The following is a 17,791-nucleotide window of genomic DNA, read 5'->3' as shown; positions in this document are numbered from 1 at the left end:
TACATCTTCATGAGAGGCCTTGTTTGTATTTCGTATGAAAAAACAGTTTATTTAACATTTAAAAGATATGAAGCACACACAACCTTAATGAACAAAAGTGGATTTCAAATATAAATGTTTATAATTAAATGTTGGATGTAACGTGTCTTCTGATTGGCTGACATTGTTTTGTTTATTATCTCATAGACATAATTATATCATGGGACCAGAACGTCATCAACGGTTTTTCATGATTTACGCCATTTGAGAATTGAATTTAGATTTAGACATAAGAAATAACTGTAATATGTTTTCTGTCTTTTAAAAAAAAACAAAAAAACATGTGGTGCACCACATTTATAATGTTACTTCTTCATAAAATATAAGTCATTCTTTAAATAAATAAATAAACTTTATATAACAGATTTGCTGCTATCACCAGCGATGGGGGTTCCTTTTAAGGAATAGTCCAGATGCTGGTACAATAGTTACAGGGAATCCATTTACTGATATTGTTACATACCAAAGTGATAATGCTATTCCTAAAGAAAATTGCTGTGAAAAATCGAGTAATTGTCATCTGTACTACAGCGTAAGACCAGTGGGATTTTGTTACAGGCAGTCACCATTTGGTATATGTAAGTACATGTATTATGCAGATGTAAAGGTCTAATTTATTGTACCATACCATAACATAACTTATTTCTGTGACATTTGATAGTATATAAAATATGCTAATACAAAAACTATGCAAATATAAATAATCACGAATAGGTTAGGTTAGCTCTTATTAATTCAACAACATAAAGAAAATATCAAATCATAAACTTTAATTGCCACACAGTGGACTTGCAGCAAGGTGATATTTCTTTTGCGCTGTATTCAAGGCCTCCTTGAAGGACCGTTACTGTTGCCTTGTTTGGATGTATTGCTGTAAATGTACTGTATTTTCAGTCAAGGATGGAGTCCAAAAGGCGAAAAGATGTCCGTTTACAGTTTGAATTGTACCTTTTGGTTTGCTGTAAAGATGATATATAAATAATGATTACTCGTGTACATGTACAGGTAGTACCACTATTTAAAGCATTAGAAACAGAAAAGCAATTATTTATGAAGGTTAAAGGTTCAACATTTTGTGCCTATTATACATTATGGATTCTTAGAAAATGTAAAATATTATGCAAAGATGGCTTGGTTTTGTATATTTGAATGCATGTATTGGTACCATAATTTCCTTCTCTTACCCTTCCAGAGCACCTGATTTCACTCCTGGTTTTTAGTGGTGTTCGTGTATTTTCTTATATTTCATTTATAACTGTTGTCTTGTTTTACTCCTTGGTTTTGTGAGCTTTGGTTTACTCCTTGGTTTTGATTGTCACTGTCTTCAGTCTCGTTATAAATAAAGTAACTCGTTGCATATGACTTCAATTGGTAAATTATATATTTATTTTTTAGTCTTTACCTTTGGAGATCCACATGTTGACACATTGGATGGATTTCAATACACATTTAACGGCTGGGGTGAATACACAATGATGAAAATTAAAAATGAAAATGTAACCTTCGAAATTCAAGCTAGAACAGATTTAGCAACATCAAAAAATGGAACTGAACTGAAGAAAATAAATGCGACTATATTCAGTGGTTTTGCTGCAAAGGAAGACGGAAATGTCACGATGCAAGTAGAACTAGCCAGTGATTTGGAGAGTAAGTTATAAACCCTATTTCTGTTCAAAAAGGAAATTACTATTTTGTTTTTGTTTTTGGTAACCTTAATTATTCAAAAATTATCAATAGTTATCAAAAGTACCAGGATTATAATTTTATACGCCAGACGCGTCTTAGCAGTATTATTTCCGTTTTAGTCCAAAGTAAATTATGTTTTTATCTTTTTGAAGTGATAATGAAAATGTAGATTCTACCATAGTATTTATCAAATTAAAATAGTTCAACTTTCAAATTTCAACTGTGTTCTTCCTGCAATTCCATCTACAGTGTCTACAGTGAGTTGATGTTGTATCCTATATGAAATGAAAAACGATTCCGAAATTCCTTAGCTAATCAAAATAAAGGAATAACATAAAATGTGTGTGCAATCTTATTACCCAATGAAATATAATACATTCATTTATTCAATTTTATGTTTTAATGGCCTTTCTTTTTTTATGTATAAAACTTTTTTAATTACAGCAATGGTAGTTTATGGCCATGGAAACGACTACACAACACAGTTTAATACTGAAGAAAACTTTGCTGTTTTTCTAACTGGCATCGTTTTGAGACGTCAAAATCAAACACTTTCTGTTGCTTTCTCCGAGTCTGGTGATTTTTCTAATATTTTTTATCGCAGGAATTTATATTTATTGTGTTCATTTAAATTTCATAGCAATACATTTTTTTTCAGGTACATTATAACAATATTGCATTGGGAAAAAGAAGATTTTGTCGCATTTACCATTTTGGTTCACCCTAGATATTTGGTTTTGACAGCTAATAGTTTGATAATAATAATTATGTTAAGGAACACTACTTGTACCATGTATGACACTGTGAATATAAAAAGAAGATGTGGTATGATTGACAATGAGAAACTGTACACAAGAAACCAAAATGACACAGACATAAACAGCTATAGGTAACTGTACGGCCTTCAACAATAAGCAAAGCTCCATATCACATAGTCAGCTATAACAGGCCCTGATTTGACATTGTACAACAATTAAAACGACAAAACTAACGCCCTAATGTATATAGAAAACTGAACTAAAAAGAAATATATAACAGATAAACAAACACCAACCACTGAATTACAGGCTCCTGACTTGGGATAGGCACATACATAAATAAAGTGGCGGGGTTAAACATGTTAGCGGGCTCTCAACCACCCCCTTACCTGCAGGGACAGTGGTATAACAGTACAACATAAAAACGAACTATACAAATCGTTTGAAAAAGGCTTAACTCATCAGATGGACAAACAAATACAAGTGGACGTGGCCGGGTACTTGTACATCCCGACAACAAAAAGACACTAGGAACAGATCTGAGAGTACTCGCAGTTAACTGACAAAAGTTCAAAGCCATTAAAGAATAATAAAAAAAAATCATGCATCTAAAACTAAACAATCAATCCGTATATATCCAACATCCGATGGATTTAGTGTAAAGACTTCATGAAAGGTAAAATCACAAAAATACTGATTTTCAAGGAAAATTCAAAAAGGAAAGTCCTCAATCAAAGTGCAAAATCAAAAGTTCAAACAAATCAAACGAATGGTTAACAACTGTCATATTCCTGACTTGGTACAGGCATTTTCTTATGTAGAAATAAATAGTCAGAGAAATATAATGACCTTGTGCAATGCCAAGTTCCAGGTAACGACATATTGTAGATTATTTATTTACCTCAGAAACTAACAAAACCTTTAAAAAGACTTATTAAGAAGGGATATAGTTACGATACTGTTGTCTGGCCATTAAAGATTGCTTCTGTTGGCGTTAATATTGATTCCATTATAGGGTCTTTGCATCGGAACTAAACACATTTATTCAAAAAAATAGTTGTTGGCATAACACGGGTTATGTTCTTCTCATATATGTTATGATGGTATGATACTTAACCCCTAACTGGAAGGATTGTGTCTGATATGCATATGATGAAATCATAATCTTTCAATCAGTTTAATTGAAGTCTGGAGCTGGCATGTCAGTTCACTGCTAGTTTATTTTCTTTGGATACATCTTCTGACATCAGACTTGAACTTCTCTTGAATTGAATTTTAAATGTGCGTATTGTTATTCATTTACTTTTGTACATTGGCTAGATGTATAGGGGAGGGTTGAGATCTCATAAACATGTTTAACCCCGCCGCATTGTTGCGCCTGTCCCAAGTCAGGAGCCACTGGCCTATGTTAGTCTTGTATTTTTTTTAATTTTAGGTTCTTGTGTACAATTTGGAAATAAGTATGGCGTTCATTATCACTGTACTAGTATACATTTGTTTAGGGGCCAGCTGAAGGACGTCTCCGGGTGCGGGATTTCCACGCTACATTGAAGATCTGTTTGTAACCTCCTGCTCTTCTTTTGTCTATGGTCGGGTTGTTGTCTCTTTGGCACATTCCCCATTTCAATTCTCAATTTATATTTTTTATATCTTTAATTTTTCGCATATCTCTGGGAAAGAATAATATGTTGAATTAATGATAAAGAAGTAAATATGTCTGACACATCCTATCAATTAACCTTGTTTGAATTTTAGCATTTTTACGCTCATAACCCTTTTTTTAAAGTTTATAACCGTACAATAATTGGATGAAAAACATTTAGATATTGAACTATGGTTCTTTATTAAAAATAAGCCTTTACATTTGCAGGGATTCAGTTAAATTTTCAGGTAAAAACCCGGCAGTTGACTTTGTCAGCATCAGTTCCTGAGGATTTCAAAGGGCAAGTTACAGGTCTCATGGGAAACTTTGATGGAGACAAAACCAATGAATTTGTGTTACCCAATAGAAATATACTTTCATCTGGTGATGTTGATTCTGAAAGAAAAATTTATAACAATTTTGGTCAGCTATGTAAGTAATTAAATTTCATTTTCAGTGATGTGTGTTTAAAAACAAAATGACACAAAAAAAAACAACAAGTTTTTGGTTTGAAAATAATTTATTTTTACTTTTTATATTGTAAGAGTCTTATGTCTATTAAACTTCACAATTCAATAAATTTTACTGTAAGGTATCTGTTTTAATTATGATATTACATGTTTTCATTATAGGGAGGACAACTGCAGATAATTCAATATTTTATTATACTGATGGGAAATCCTGGGCTGATTACAGTCACCAAGATTTTGTTCCAATCTTTATTGATGAATTTGATAATAGTACACTCCAGTTAGCCTATTCCGTCTGTGGTGGCAAGAGTGACCAATATAAAGCTTGTATCTTTGATTACCTGGCAACAGGTGATCAATCATTTGCTGATGATACTCAAATAACAAATGCGGAGGCTGAGTCTGAATCTACACAATTACGTTAGTTCTATTTTTTTATTTCTAAACTTCAAAGACAGTATAACAAATGTTTTGAGATGCAAGCGTTTAATTAATGTAATATTGTTGAATGTCTCAATCTTTGAATTGAAGGACAGCAATAATAGCCCAGCTCTTGGGAATTTTGTGTAGTTATTTATGTTATATCCAAAACATCATATCCCCTCTTTTCTACAATAATCGACAATGACAGAATCTTTTATTCGAATACTTTTGATTAAATCGTATAAGCACATGTTTTAAAAGTCTTCTCACATTAGAATAGGAATTCTGAAGAGGAAGGATAATAACAGATCGAGTTGCGATTAATTCATTCAACATTTTCTTGATGGTATTTTTCTGTTTTGGTTCTTATAAATATCCTTGAATTTCAAATATTCTACTTTTGTGTGTACCTGGTGATAATAGATAAATCTGGAAAAGGGCCTCAGATATGTGTTTATAACTATATTTATACTTATATAGATAAAACCTTATTACAAAAAGGCAAAATGAGGTGGTTAAATTTGATATTTTCCTGTTTTGTGCTTTTTTGTTACATAAAATTGAGAATGGAAATGGGGAATGTGTCAAAGAGACAACAATCCGACCATATAACAGACAACAGCCAAAGGCCAAAGGCCACAAATGGGCCATCAATGCATTTGTTTCTTTTTATAGTGATTAAAATGATAACACAATGTGGCACCATTACATACGAACATGATGTACTAAGTCAGGAATGTGACTGTTGCTATCCATTCGTTTGATGTATTTGAGCTTTTAATTTTACAATTTGATTACTAGGGACTTTCCTTTTTGAATTTTCCTCCTTTTTTTTGTGATTTTACTATTTATGCATACAATTTATAAATTAAGTATTATCTACAAAAATGGGAAGACCTCTTTTGACTGTTTTCATCACAAATACTTCACTAAGGATTCGTTTGGTAAAACATCTTTTTTTACTGAAACAATGTAATAAATTTCTAAGCAATTTTAGAATAGTTATTCTCTACGGTAGTCAAGAAATAATTAATGTTTGGTAAGAACATAGTCTGAATTCCCATTCGCCTAAATGGAGAGTGACACATTTATTTAAATTTAGTTTCCAAAGTATTTGGGTCAGTATTATACACAAAATATCTCACCCGTTTGTCCAACGAGTGAAAGTAACAATGCTTACAATTTGGTCACATGTTAATGAAAGTTACATGACAGATTCAACTATCTACTGTATCCTGGAACTGTCATAATAACAACAACAACAATAACAACAGCAACAATACTTTATTTTAAGAGGGTTACAAAGTTAGATATATACATGTTACTAATCTTCCCTGATGCCCTCATCATGTAAAAACAAACAAAATACAAACATACATTGTATACATTAGTATAAAAAGTCACATATGATAATAGTGTTCAATACAACTTGATACAATGTGATGAAAAAAATAAACAAGACGACATGATCAGTTTTTTATATTATTGATATAATAAGAGTAAAGTTACCTAAACTCCTTTGACGTCATTTGGATTGGTATTCCTCAATTCTTTCTGCATTTTCTGTTTTCTGTATAGTTTTGTATATACCCTTTGTCTAGTGATCGATTCTACTTTTGATGAATCGGTTATCATAATATTATTCAACTATTACATTATCTTCCAGAAAATGAGGCACCAGAAATAAGTGGACAAGAATCTATCAAAGTGGTAGTAAATCAATCTATAGTTTTAAACTTCACTGGTCAGGATGATAAACCAGGTTTTAGATACAGTATAATAGATCAGCCAGGTGGAGGCTCTTTCACATCTGATAATTCCACAGGAAATCTGACATTAACGTGGACACCTGCAAATCTAAATACAGAAAAAATCAGGTAAATTTAGTAAAAATTTGTTTTAAAAACATTATTGGGTTTAGGATTGAAAACAATGTGGACGTTCTATATTTAATACAGCATGAAATTAATTGGTATTCATTGTGTACGTGTACACGTTTTTCTTACTTGTGTATTACGATATTTTCCTTTCTCAACATTTGAATGTGAATTATTCATTAAAGCTAGGCAAGCCGCAAGCTTAAAATTAAGAAATAATTCCTTCATGTCATGCTCTATGCTCATTTTAACATGGGTAGGCATTATATTTGTCGATATATTACACTGAGCGTTAGCGAGGTGTAAAATGTGGTCAAATATATAGCCTACCCATGTTAAAATGAGCATAGAGCATGACATGAAGGAATTAGTTCGATTCTTATAGGACAAATGAAGTATTTTTATAGGTTGAAGCGTAAGAAAATACCAAATAAACGTTTGTTTTTTCCCGTTTCCTCCCCGAGGAGTCTGTGCATTACAATTCATATTTGATAAGTTTAAAAACCACGATCAGGGTAAATATATGTTGTTTTATAAAAATTAAGAAATAATTCTTTCATGCCATGCTCTAAGCTCATTTTAACATGGGTAGGCATTATATTTGTTAATATCTTAATACCGAGCGTTAGCGAGGTATTAAATGTTTACAAATATAATGCCTACCCATGTTAAAATGAGCATAGAGCATGGCATGATAGAATTATTTCGATTCTAATAGGAATATTTTGAACTTTTGTACTTCGAAGCGGACCTATAGTAGACGCTCGAAATGTCGCCATTTTGATTTGGTGAACAAAAACGTTATAGAAAAATCAACAGTTTATCAATAAAAAAAAGAACAAAAACATTTAAACTTACTTTTAGAATGTTTTTATTTAATTTCCTAGCGAGCAACACCATAAAAAAATGTCCATTTTGATCTCTGGCGTTGTTCAAAATTCATCTGACGTTGCAATTTCAATTGTGACGTCAATCACGTGCAGCCCATGTTCTATTCGAATTAGAACATGGCTTTGTATCCAAAGCTAAAGAAGGACGTCATATTAGAATATGTAATAAAAGTTTATGCTAGCTGCTTAAATGTATACATTTTAAAGGATAACGACTGAAATAACGTATATATACACAGTAAGTTCGTGCGCATGTGTCAAACATATTTTTTATGCTCATTAGAACACGGCTTTGTTTACAAAGCGTAATAAGGACGTCATATTAGAATATATAAATTTATGTGTCTCAAGTAGAGAAAAATCGTTACACATTTGTTGCAGTGTAGGAATCTGTTTCTTTTATGATTGTATCCTTCCTCTTTTAATGATTTGACAAAAAGTTTCTTTCTTAATATGTGACGCAATATGGTATTCATGCATGATCGCCTTTCAGATCACTTGGACCGAAAGGCCAAGGTAGTGTGTCTCATCATTTGGCATCCGTTGTCCGTCCTCCGTCATGTGTCGACGTCGTTCTTGTCATCGTCAACTTTTACAAAAATCTTCTCCTCTATCATGTAGAGATCTATTTGCCTATAAATTTTCAGACGAATCAGACAATTCGTTGTTGGGTTGCTGCCCATGAATTGATAATTTTAAGGATGTTTGCAGTTTTTTGGTTTTTATCTTGAATATTATTAAAGATAGAAGTAAACTCTAAAAAGCTATAATGTTGTGCATAAGACCCCTGAAGGAGTTATTATCCTAAATGGACCCATAATTGTAAGAAGGTTGCCTGTGCAATTCAAAAAGGGAAACGTTTGTATTTGCGTACCATTTTTATTTAGTTAATAAGTTGAAATGAAAAAACGATATCATTTTTTAATTAATTTGAGTTTATATACTTTGTATTTCAGTTTCAAAATGTTATTATGTTTAGTTGAATATTAGTTTGCTTTCAGACTTTGATTACATTGTATATATCAATGTGTTATAATTTTATAAAAACTTTATTTTTTGTACATAAATAACCTGAATAAGGCCTTTAGTCTTCTCGTTAAACATGTCATTTCGGGGTGTTTTATACTGCTTACACGGTATCAGCATTGTTGAAGGTCGTACAATGACCTATAGTTGTTCATTTCTGTGTCATTTGGTCTCTTGTCGAGAGTTCTCTCATTGGCAATCATACAACATCTTCGTTTTTATTTTCACAGGGTAACAACAGTGGACAGTGATGGCTTAACAGCTGATGCGATAGAAGTGGTGATTATAGCATGTAGTGGATGTTCAGGTGACCAAGGAACATGCGACTATGACAATCTAAGAAATGAATCCAATCCAAACTATCTGATAGCCTCATGTAACTGTACAACTGGTTGGTCTGGTAAGGACATGTTTTAAATATACATTTGTAGATGATATTTGATTTCAGATTGCATCATGTCAGATAGTCAAACGTAATTCAGTCAAACGAGCTATCACAATTTAATAGACCACTTTCGAGTTCCTCAGTCACCGGAAAAAAAACCCGTCAATTACACGAGTTTTTGTGACCTCATTTACCAGATAGAGGGGGTAGCCTGTATCCCAGCACTACTTACGTTCATCAAGCGTCCAGTTGATCGTCATTGGGCAGGATAAACTAGAAATAATGGTTGTTCTGTAGGTACTTAATGACAATTCCCTAATGACAGCAGTGTTGATTAGCAATTTTGAGAATTCAATTTGCCGAATAATTCGTACAATATAGAATTATAGTTGTCCAACCATTCGCTCAACATTGGAAAGGAAGTGACGACGTCCATAAACGCATAAATGACGTTCTCTAAAACAAGAGTTTGACTATTTTGATCTGAGCGTCACTGATGAGTCTTATGTAGACGAAACGCGCGTCTGGCGTATAAAATTATAATCCTGGTACTTTTGATAGCTATTTACACCACTGGGTCGATGCCACTGCTGGTGGACGTTTCGTCCCCGAGGGTATCACCAGCCCAGTAGTCAGCACTTCGGTGTTGACATGAATATCAATTATATGGTCATTTTTTTAAATTTTCTGTTTACAAAACTTTGAATTTTTCGAAAAACTCAGGATTTTCTTACCCCAGGAGTAGATTACCTTAGCCGTATTTGGCACAACATTTAGCAATTGTGGGTCCTCAATGCTCTTCAACTTTGTATTTGTTTGGCTTTTTAACTGTTTTGATCTGAGCGTCACTGATGAGTCTTATGTAGACGAAACGCGCGTCTGGCGTATAAAATTATAATCCTGGTACTTTTGATAACTATTTACACCACTGGGTCGATGCCACTGCTGGTGGACGTTTCGTCCCCGAGGGTTTCACAAGCCCAGTAGTCAGCACTTCGGTGTTGACATGAATATCAATTATATGGTCATTTTTATAAATTTTCTGTTTACAAAACTTTGAATTTTTCGAAAAACTCAGGATTTTCTTACCCCAGGAGTAGATTACCTTAGCCGTATTTGGCACAACATTTAGCAATTGTGGGTCCTCAATGCTCTTCAACTTTGTATTTGTTTGGCTTTTTAACTGTTTTGATCTGAGCGTCACTGATGAGTCTTATGTAGACGAAACGCGCGTCTGGCGTATAAAATTATAATCCTGGTACTTTTGATAACTATTTACACCACTGGGTCGATGCCACTGCTGGTGGACGTTTCGTCCCCGAGGGTATCACAAGCCCAGTAGTCAGCACTTCGGTGTTGACATGAATATCAATTATATGGTCATTTTTATAAATTTTCTGTTTACAAAACTTTGAATTTTTCGAAAAATTAAGGATTTTCTTACCCCAGGAGTAGATTAACTTAGCCGTATTTGGCACAACATTTAGGAATTTTGGGTCCTCAATGCTCTTCAACTTTGTATTTGTTTGGCTTTTTAACTATTTTGATCTGAGCGTCACTGATGAGTCTTATGTAGACGAAACGCGCGTCTGGTGTATAAAATTATAATCCTGGTACTTTTGATAACTATTTACACCACTGGGTCGATGCCACTGCTGGTGGAAGTTTTGTCCCCGAGGGTATCACCAGCTCAGTAGTCAGCTCTTCGGTGTTGACATGAATATCAATTATATGGTAATTTTTATAAATTTTCTGTTTACAAAACTTTGAATTTTTCGAAAAACTAAGGATTTTCTTACCCCAGGAGTAGATTACCTTAGCCGTATTTGTCACAACATTTAGGAATTTCGGGTCCTCAATGCTCTTCAACTTTGTATTTGTTTGGCTTTTTAACTGTTTTGATCTGAGCGTCACTGATGAGTCTTATGTAGACGAAACGCGCGTCTGGCGTATACAATTATAATCCTGGTACTATTTGACGGAAATGCATCGAACTCGAAAGTTGACTGTCTATTGTATACAATTTTGGTATAAATCAATGTTAAAAACGTTAAGAGGAATAACAAGACTAAAATCACAGTTAGAGGACACCAGTCTTTATTCATCGAAAAGAACTTTTTCCGTATATGTCTAATCTTGCATTTTCCCCTCTAAAAATTATAGTATATTAGAAAACTGACAATAAAAGCAACTGATTGTTTGACTACTGTGTACGTGCGTATCCAAGGTTGGGAAAAAAACAAACACATGTTCCGCGTGCTTTGTATGGGATACCAGTCAGATTGACAGTCAAATGTACAACTCATCAATATAAACCTTTATTCCTTCCCTTTTTCAGGTGATGCTTGTGATTTTGATACAGATGGTTGTGCTGAAAACCCATGTGCTTTAGGACATACCTGTATATATTTACTCTTTTTTTTCAGGTGACGACTGTGATATAAATACAGATCGTTGTGCTGATGACCCATGTGCTTTAGGACGTACCTGTATAGATTTATCACCACCTGATGAAGAACTAGCTGGTCGTGGTTACAACTGTTCTAATTGTCCAGTAGGCTTTACTATTACAGATGATGAAAAATGTGAAGGTAAACATGGAGATCGATTGATGAAAAATCAGTTAAATGAGAGTATGAATCAGGAATTCATTTAATTATAATTTTGAACAGTGAAGGTATAACATAAACACTTCAATTTCAACAAGCAAACTCTTTTTGGATCAATTTAGCGTGATTTGTTTTCATATATTATATCATAGATCCACAGTGTTATATTCTTCCTTTATATTAGTATTTTCCTACTTCTTTTCTCATGAATAGAAAATAAAATATACTGAACGACTTTAGAAAGGCAACAGTAAATTAATCTTTTAAATTCCCATTTTTAAACAAGCATTTTTTTGTAAACAATCTTATGAACAGAAAGTTTTTTCATCACTTCAATGTTTTAAAAAAAGTCAGAAAGTTGAATTAATAACGTCATTTTCAATGTTCAAATATTGTGTTATACACTGAATACCTGGTTTCCACATACCAATGAACATGTCACCGTCAAACGCAATGACTGCATGTAACAAACGCAAAAATAAGTGTCAGAAAAGTCAACCATTTCTGTTCGGATTGTTTTGTGTTTTGTTTTGGACCTTCTGATTTTGCCCTTGTTCCATCCATTACAATTGGTTTCGGCAATTATGCGGTTGAAACTATTAAGCTTTAAATGTTTTTCTACAGTCAATTGTTTGGCAGTTCGGGTAATAAGAAACATTTATGGCATACATCTGTGCAAAATGGCATTCAGCAATTTGATAAGCAGTTGACTTTGTGGCCTTACATCTGTCATACAAATTACGATGCATTTTCACTAAACATTGATCTGGTCAGTGATAGTCTTCAACAAACCCCGTCTTCCGGTAACATTGACGGAAGGACAGTAATACGAGTTTCTGAAGTCAAATTGTTTTTATTGGTTCGAAATTTCGCTTTCTGAAACTCATGCGATCTCAATTACCCGGTATGATTACGTCAGGTAAATCAAATGTTGGCTTTTTTTTAAAGAGGAAGAAGTACAAGAAGCATGCATAATACTTGTATGAAGATCAAACATGATTTTGTAAAAAAATATCAACAAAATGAGTGTTTGTTTTTTAAAGTCGGTCAGTATAGAATGGCAACTTTGAAAGATTGGTGCAAGTAAAACGACTCTTTCATTTTCAGATATAAATGAATGTTTAGATGGAACGGATAACTGTCCAGCGAACAGTAATTGTACAAACACGGATGGAAGTGTTGCATGCATCTGTCTAGAAGGGTTCCGAAAAGTGGGTTCGAAATGTCAAGGTTAGTACTACGATAACAAAAGTTAAATTTAGACTCTATCATATAAATGACTTTGTTTATGTGAAAGTTGAATAAACCACAATAGTTAATACAGATGTTAACGTCTAGAGTTTAAAAACGAGAGTTAAGCTCATGTGTACAAAAGCCTTTCTTTCTGTTATTTATTTAGCTTAAAAACAATAAAGTGTGTTTCTATTATGATTTTATTTAAATATGTATATTTTTTTAGAAAGTACTATATTCCAATAAACTACAAAAACACGTTGTTTGTAACACACAGCTTCACTGTTTAAATTTACAAGTTTACAAAATGAGATCATTTCAAGGTAACATGCTTAATAATCTTATGTGTAAATGTTGACCAATGAAAAATGGAGAACTTATAATTATAAAATTTAAAAATTCAATGATGTAATCAAGTTAACCTATAATGAATTCAAATCACTCATTAATATGTTCACAGACATTGACGAATGCACTGAAAGGACAAGTGGTTGTGAACAGATATGTGCTAATAGCGATGGAGGCTTTACATGTAGTTGTGTGTATGGATTTGAGATACTAGCTGACGGTAAATGTAACCAAAGTAAGTTTAATTTGGAACATTTATCACCACGTCAACATTAATATTGAGTTAAAAATGCCAAAATTGTGCTCACTAAAGAGTACGATAAGTAATAAATATGAGAAAAAGCATCATATTCGCAAGGTTTGATAATGAGTCGACATGTTTGTTATTGAAACTATAAAGGGTCATCTTATCAGTTTTAAAACTTATAATTGAATTTACCTAATCCATTATACTATTTAATTGTTATTTATTATCAAATATAAACTGATGTTTTCAAAAAACTGTTTGTTTTCCTACAAATCACTAATTTCTTGTCACTGCATTGCATCAAATAAAATGATATATATTTGCAATTAACAGAACAAAAAAGTGAAAGAGTCTAAATGTTCAAAGAAAAACTTCTCGAAGAATTCAAATAGAGAAATACATCCAAAGAGTAATTATCAGTGTTATTTGGTCATAAGAATTTTTTCGATATTTGAAATTTGTGTTGTATGATATCAGAATAGTGTAATAACCACGTTCGTTTTGCATGTGAAATTGTCGGTTCTTATTTCAGTGGGGAATTGATGTAAATAATTGACACCAATGTCATGCTATCGTACGTATAAGATCCTTCAAACATTAATGTGATAGATATGTTAAAAATGATTGTATGCAAAGATAAAACTGTTTGCAAAGTGGTTTCCAGTACACTCTCCCCGTATTTAATGCTGTTGGAAATTGTATTTTAAACATATACAAGTTTCTAAACTGTTTTTTATTGGTTGTTATTTTTACTAATTTTAACACTCGTTAAGTATTCTAGAATGACTAACAAGCAATTACAACTACTATTTATTGACGAAAAACAAGATTTTTTTCAAGGAAATGCATGTACTGCAAGCAATCAAACACGATTTGAAATTTCCTGAGTGTCTTGAGACATTGTCTTACCTTTAATTCCCCCCTGCAATTGCATGATAAGAAGGGGAAGTGCAAACTATACAAGCTTGAGCACACAACTGAAAGATTTATTTATATTTAAAGATAATATTATAATTTAATATCCAATAATGTTGCATCAATGATTGCAATATACATGATATACTTCACCAAGTCTTTATCCTCTTGATAGTCAAATATTCAAATTACTTGTTGTTCAATTTTTTTTTCCAACTTTCCAGCAATATTTGATGTTTGTGCACTGCAGAATTTAACCTGTAGTTACGGTTGTGATAACACTACAAATCCAGGAACCTGGGATTGTATTTGTCCTGAAGGGTATTTACTTAATATCAGTAGCGGCAATTGTTCTAGTAAGTATCATTATCAAATAAATAAAAAATTCAAATATGGTATGATTGCCAATGATAAAAACTTCTACCAGATACATCATAACCTAGTGTTGAGTAACTAAAGGTCGCTATACAGTCTTCGGCAATAAATAAGGTCAGAATGTATAGTAAATCAGTAATTCTTACAACTTGACAAAGGGAAACGCCCAAGGGCTATATTCATACCAAAAAAACTAACTATAACCAATTCACTTTATGAATTGATGACAGTATTAAATCATTTAACACCACTGAACCACACACCTCGATTTGTTTATTACAATAAAAAGTTAGATTTACAAAAGGCAACAACTAGAAAAGTTGAATATAATTTATGCATTTTGATTGTCAAACAGCTATCACCATCATTGATGGCGATCCGATGGATACATCCGTTGTAGGGTTGTCACTGACTCAGACGTACTTATGAATATAATTATTTTCTGTGACTGTATCTTACATTAATTTGTAAGATCCTTTACTATATATAATTTAGCTGATCTGTAACAATAACATCTTCATGCCTTATATATCATGTACTGTAGTACGCCGCTAGATTAAAACTGACGTGGAAAGGTAACTCATGGCCACCGAAAGCTCTTTTTTGAGGGCCCAGGTGGTCGTGTGGTCTAACGGGACGGCTGCAGTGCAGGCGATTTGGTGTCACGATATCACAGTAGCATGGGTTCGAATCCCGGCGAGGGAAGAACCAAAAATTTGCAAAAGCAAATTTACAGATCTAACATTGTTGGGTTGATGTTTAGACGAGTTGTATATATAAGATCTGATATTTATATGTTTTACAAACCTTCAGAAAGAATAACATATGCTGGCATGTATATATATACATATATATTGCTTTATCTTTGTCACCTAGTGTGATATACTTCAACATGAAATTAAAATTCCTATTATAAGGCAAAACTTTTAAATGCCGTTACAGCCAGCTTCAATGTGACCAAAGGCACTGCGTTGAAGGCCATACTTTTGACCAATGATTGTTTTCTTTTAACAAACTGTGACTTGAATGGAGAGTTATCTCAATGGCACTCATACCACTTATCTTCTTATATTAGTATATGTGAAATTGTACATGTAGCTTTCTTCCTGCAACAATTGATAATTTAATATTTCAGATATAAATGAATGTGATGCTAATGTATGTACACAGACATGTCAAGATACTGTTGGAAGCTATACTTGTTCCTGTTATACAGGATTCAAATTAAATGCAGATAAAACTTCTTGTTCAGGTAAAAATATAAATACAAATAATGCCTGAACTTAAATATTTGATTGTCATGATGCACTTATCTTATAACCTCTCTATTGAATATATATTAGTTTGATAATAATACACTATCCTTCAAAGATCCTTCAAAGACAAGAAAAGTAAAAAAAACAACATCATATCAATTTAGATCACTAATAACATGCATTAATTTTTTTCTTTGTCCGTCTGAACTTCGGTCTGTATGTCCCAAAATTGGTTTCCATTCTCTAACTTTATAAAATCTATACGCAATGCTTATTGTCACAAGACACAGACCAAGTTCGAATGTTGGTATCGTCACTTTTTACCGTTCTAGAGTTATGCTGGTATGCATATTGAAAAAATGTTGATATTTTTCTTTTCTGTTCTCAAACTTTATTTGCCTTCACTAAAATGTTATAAAACTTTTAAACAATGGTTATTACCTCATACAACAGTCAAGTTCAAATGTTCATGTCATAGCTCTACTGAATTGAAGTTATGCGTCTTTTCAAATGGACAAATTGCTCTTTCTGTTCTCCAATTTCAATTTACTCCACCCAAATGTTATAAAGCTTATACAATATACTTTAAGCACAAATCTAAAATCAGGTACACATTTTTGTTGCATTATTTTTACTTTTCTTCATTTATGTTCCTTTTAAACATTTTATGCAAGAGGGCATCAGTTGTGCCATGGACAGATTCCTCGTTCATTTGAAATATGATTGCCCATCACATAACTGAACAAAACAGTTTGTTTAAAATGAAAGTGTTTTATTGCAAATTAAACCTTTAAATATCAATTTTTGGATAGACATGTACAAATACAGCCTTGGCAAAACACTAAATATAATGTTTATAGTAATTATTATGTTTTTCTTGTACAAAAAGATGTAAAGTGATCAATACTTCATAACAGATTACATTTCGAGGAAATTTGGTTAATTACCGAAAATAAAGATTATCAGCAGTAAAGATCAAAAGAGGGAAACACAAAAACGATCTTTTGGTAGTGTCTCAAAATCTAGGGTGATGAGAAAATATATTTGTAACATTAGTCCACTCTGATTTAATATATTTTGTGTTTATTGTTTATTTTTATAAGCATGTTTTATCTTGTGACAGCCTGTGTGAGTCCATTTTATGGTGAAAACTGTGCTAGTCAATGTAGCTGTGGACCAGGCGCATTACGATGTGATCCTAGTCGTGGATGTGTTTGTAATAGTGCCTGGACCGGAACTAATTGTGACGTTGATGTCGATGAATGTGTAGATAGTCCAGGCATATGTCAATCTGACGATAAGACTTGTGTAAACGAAGATGGCGACTATGAATGTAACTGTAGAGCTGCTTATGAAAAAGTGTCTGCAGACGACAGCGTTTCCTGTGCAGGTAAATATTGGGAAGAAATAGGTACATCATGTATTGTAAATTATTATGTATTTTTTAAACACATATTGTAGAACGAGTCCATTTTTTATTGTTTGTATTTACGTAGTACTACTTAATTGTCATTGTGGTGCAGTTTATATTAATAAAAACTCAAGTCAATTTTAGAGCAGGTGTAATTGTTTTGTTGTACTTTTCTTTTCTTTCTTGAATGCTAGTTTAACT

The 17,791-nt window shown here is 32.6% G+C and overlaps 1 protein-coding gene across 1 annotated transcript in view; it reads left to right on the top strand.

The window, feature by feature from the left end:
- Positions 1-17,791, top strand: part of LOC134694404 (uncharacterized) — a 39,788-nt gene that overhangs the window by 8,133 nt on the left and 13,864 nt on the right. The window contains exons 7-18 of the mRNA XM_063555413.1: positions 404-617; positions 1,435-1,686; positions 4,354-4,557; positions 4,758-5,015; positions 6,685-6,895; positions 9,042-9,211; positions 11,623-11,787; positions 12,913-13,035; positions 13,499-13,621; positions 14,773-14,904; positions 16,059-16,175; positions 17,303-17,569. Of these exons, the coding sequence (XP_063411483.1) occupies positions 404-617; positions 1,435-1,686; positions 4,354-4,557; positions 4,758-5,015; positions 6,685-6,895; positions 9,042-9,211; positions 11,623-11,787; positions 12,913-13,035; positions 13,499-13,621; positions 14,773-14,904; positions 16,059-16,175; positions 17,303-17,569 (2,236 nt within the window). The remainder of the gene's footprint in view (positions 1-403; positions 618-1,434; positions 1,687-4,353; positions 4,558-4,757; positions 5,016-6,684; positions 6,896-9,041; positions 9,212-11,622; positions 11,788-12,912; positions 13,036-13,498; positions 13,622-14,772; positions 14,905-16,058; positions 16,176-17,302; positions 17,570-17,791) is intronic.

The sequence above is a fragment of the Mytilus trossulus genome, chromosome 13 (genome assembly GCF_036588685.1).
Source record: "Mytilus trossulus isolate FHL-02 chromosome 13, PNRI_Mtr1.1.1.hap1, whole genome shotgun sequence".
NCBI lineage: Eukaryota > Metazoa > Mollusca > Bivalvia > Mytilida > Mytilidae > Mytilus > Mytilus trossulus.
This window is presented reverse-complemented; position numbering and strand designations above follow the sequence as displayed.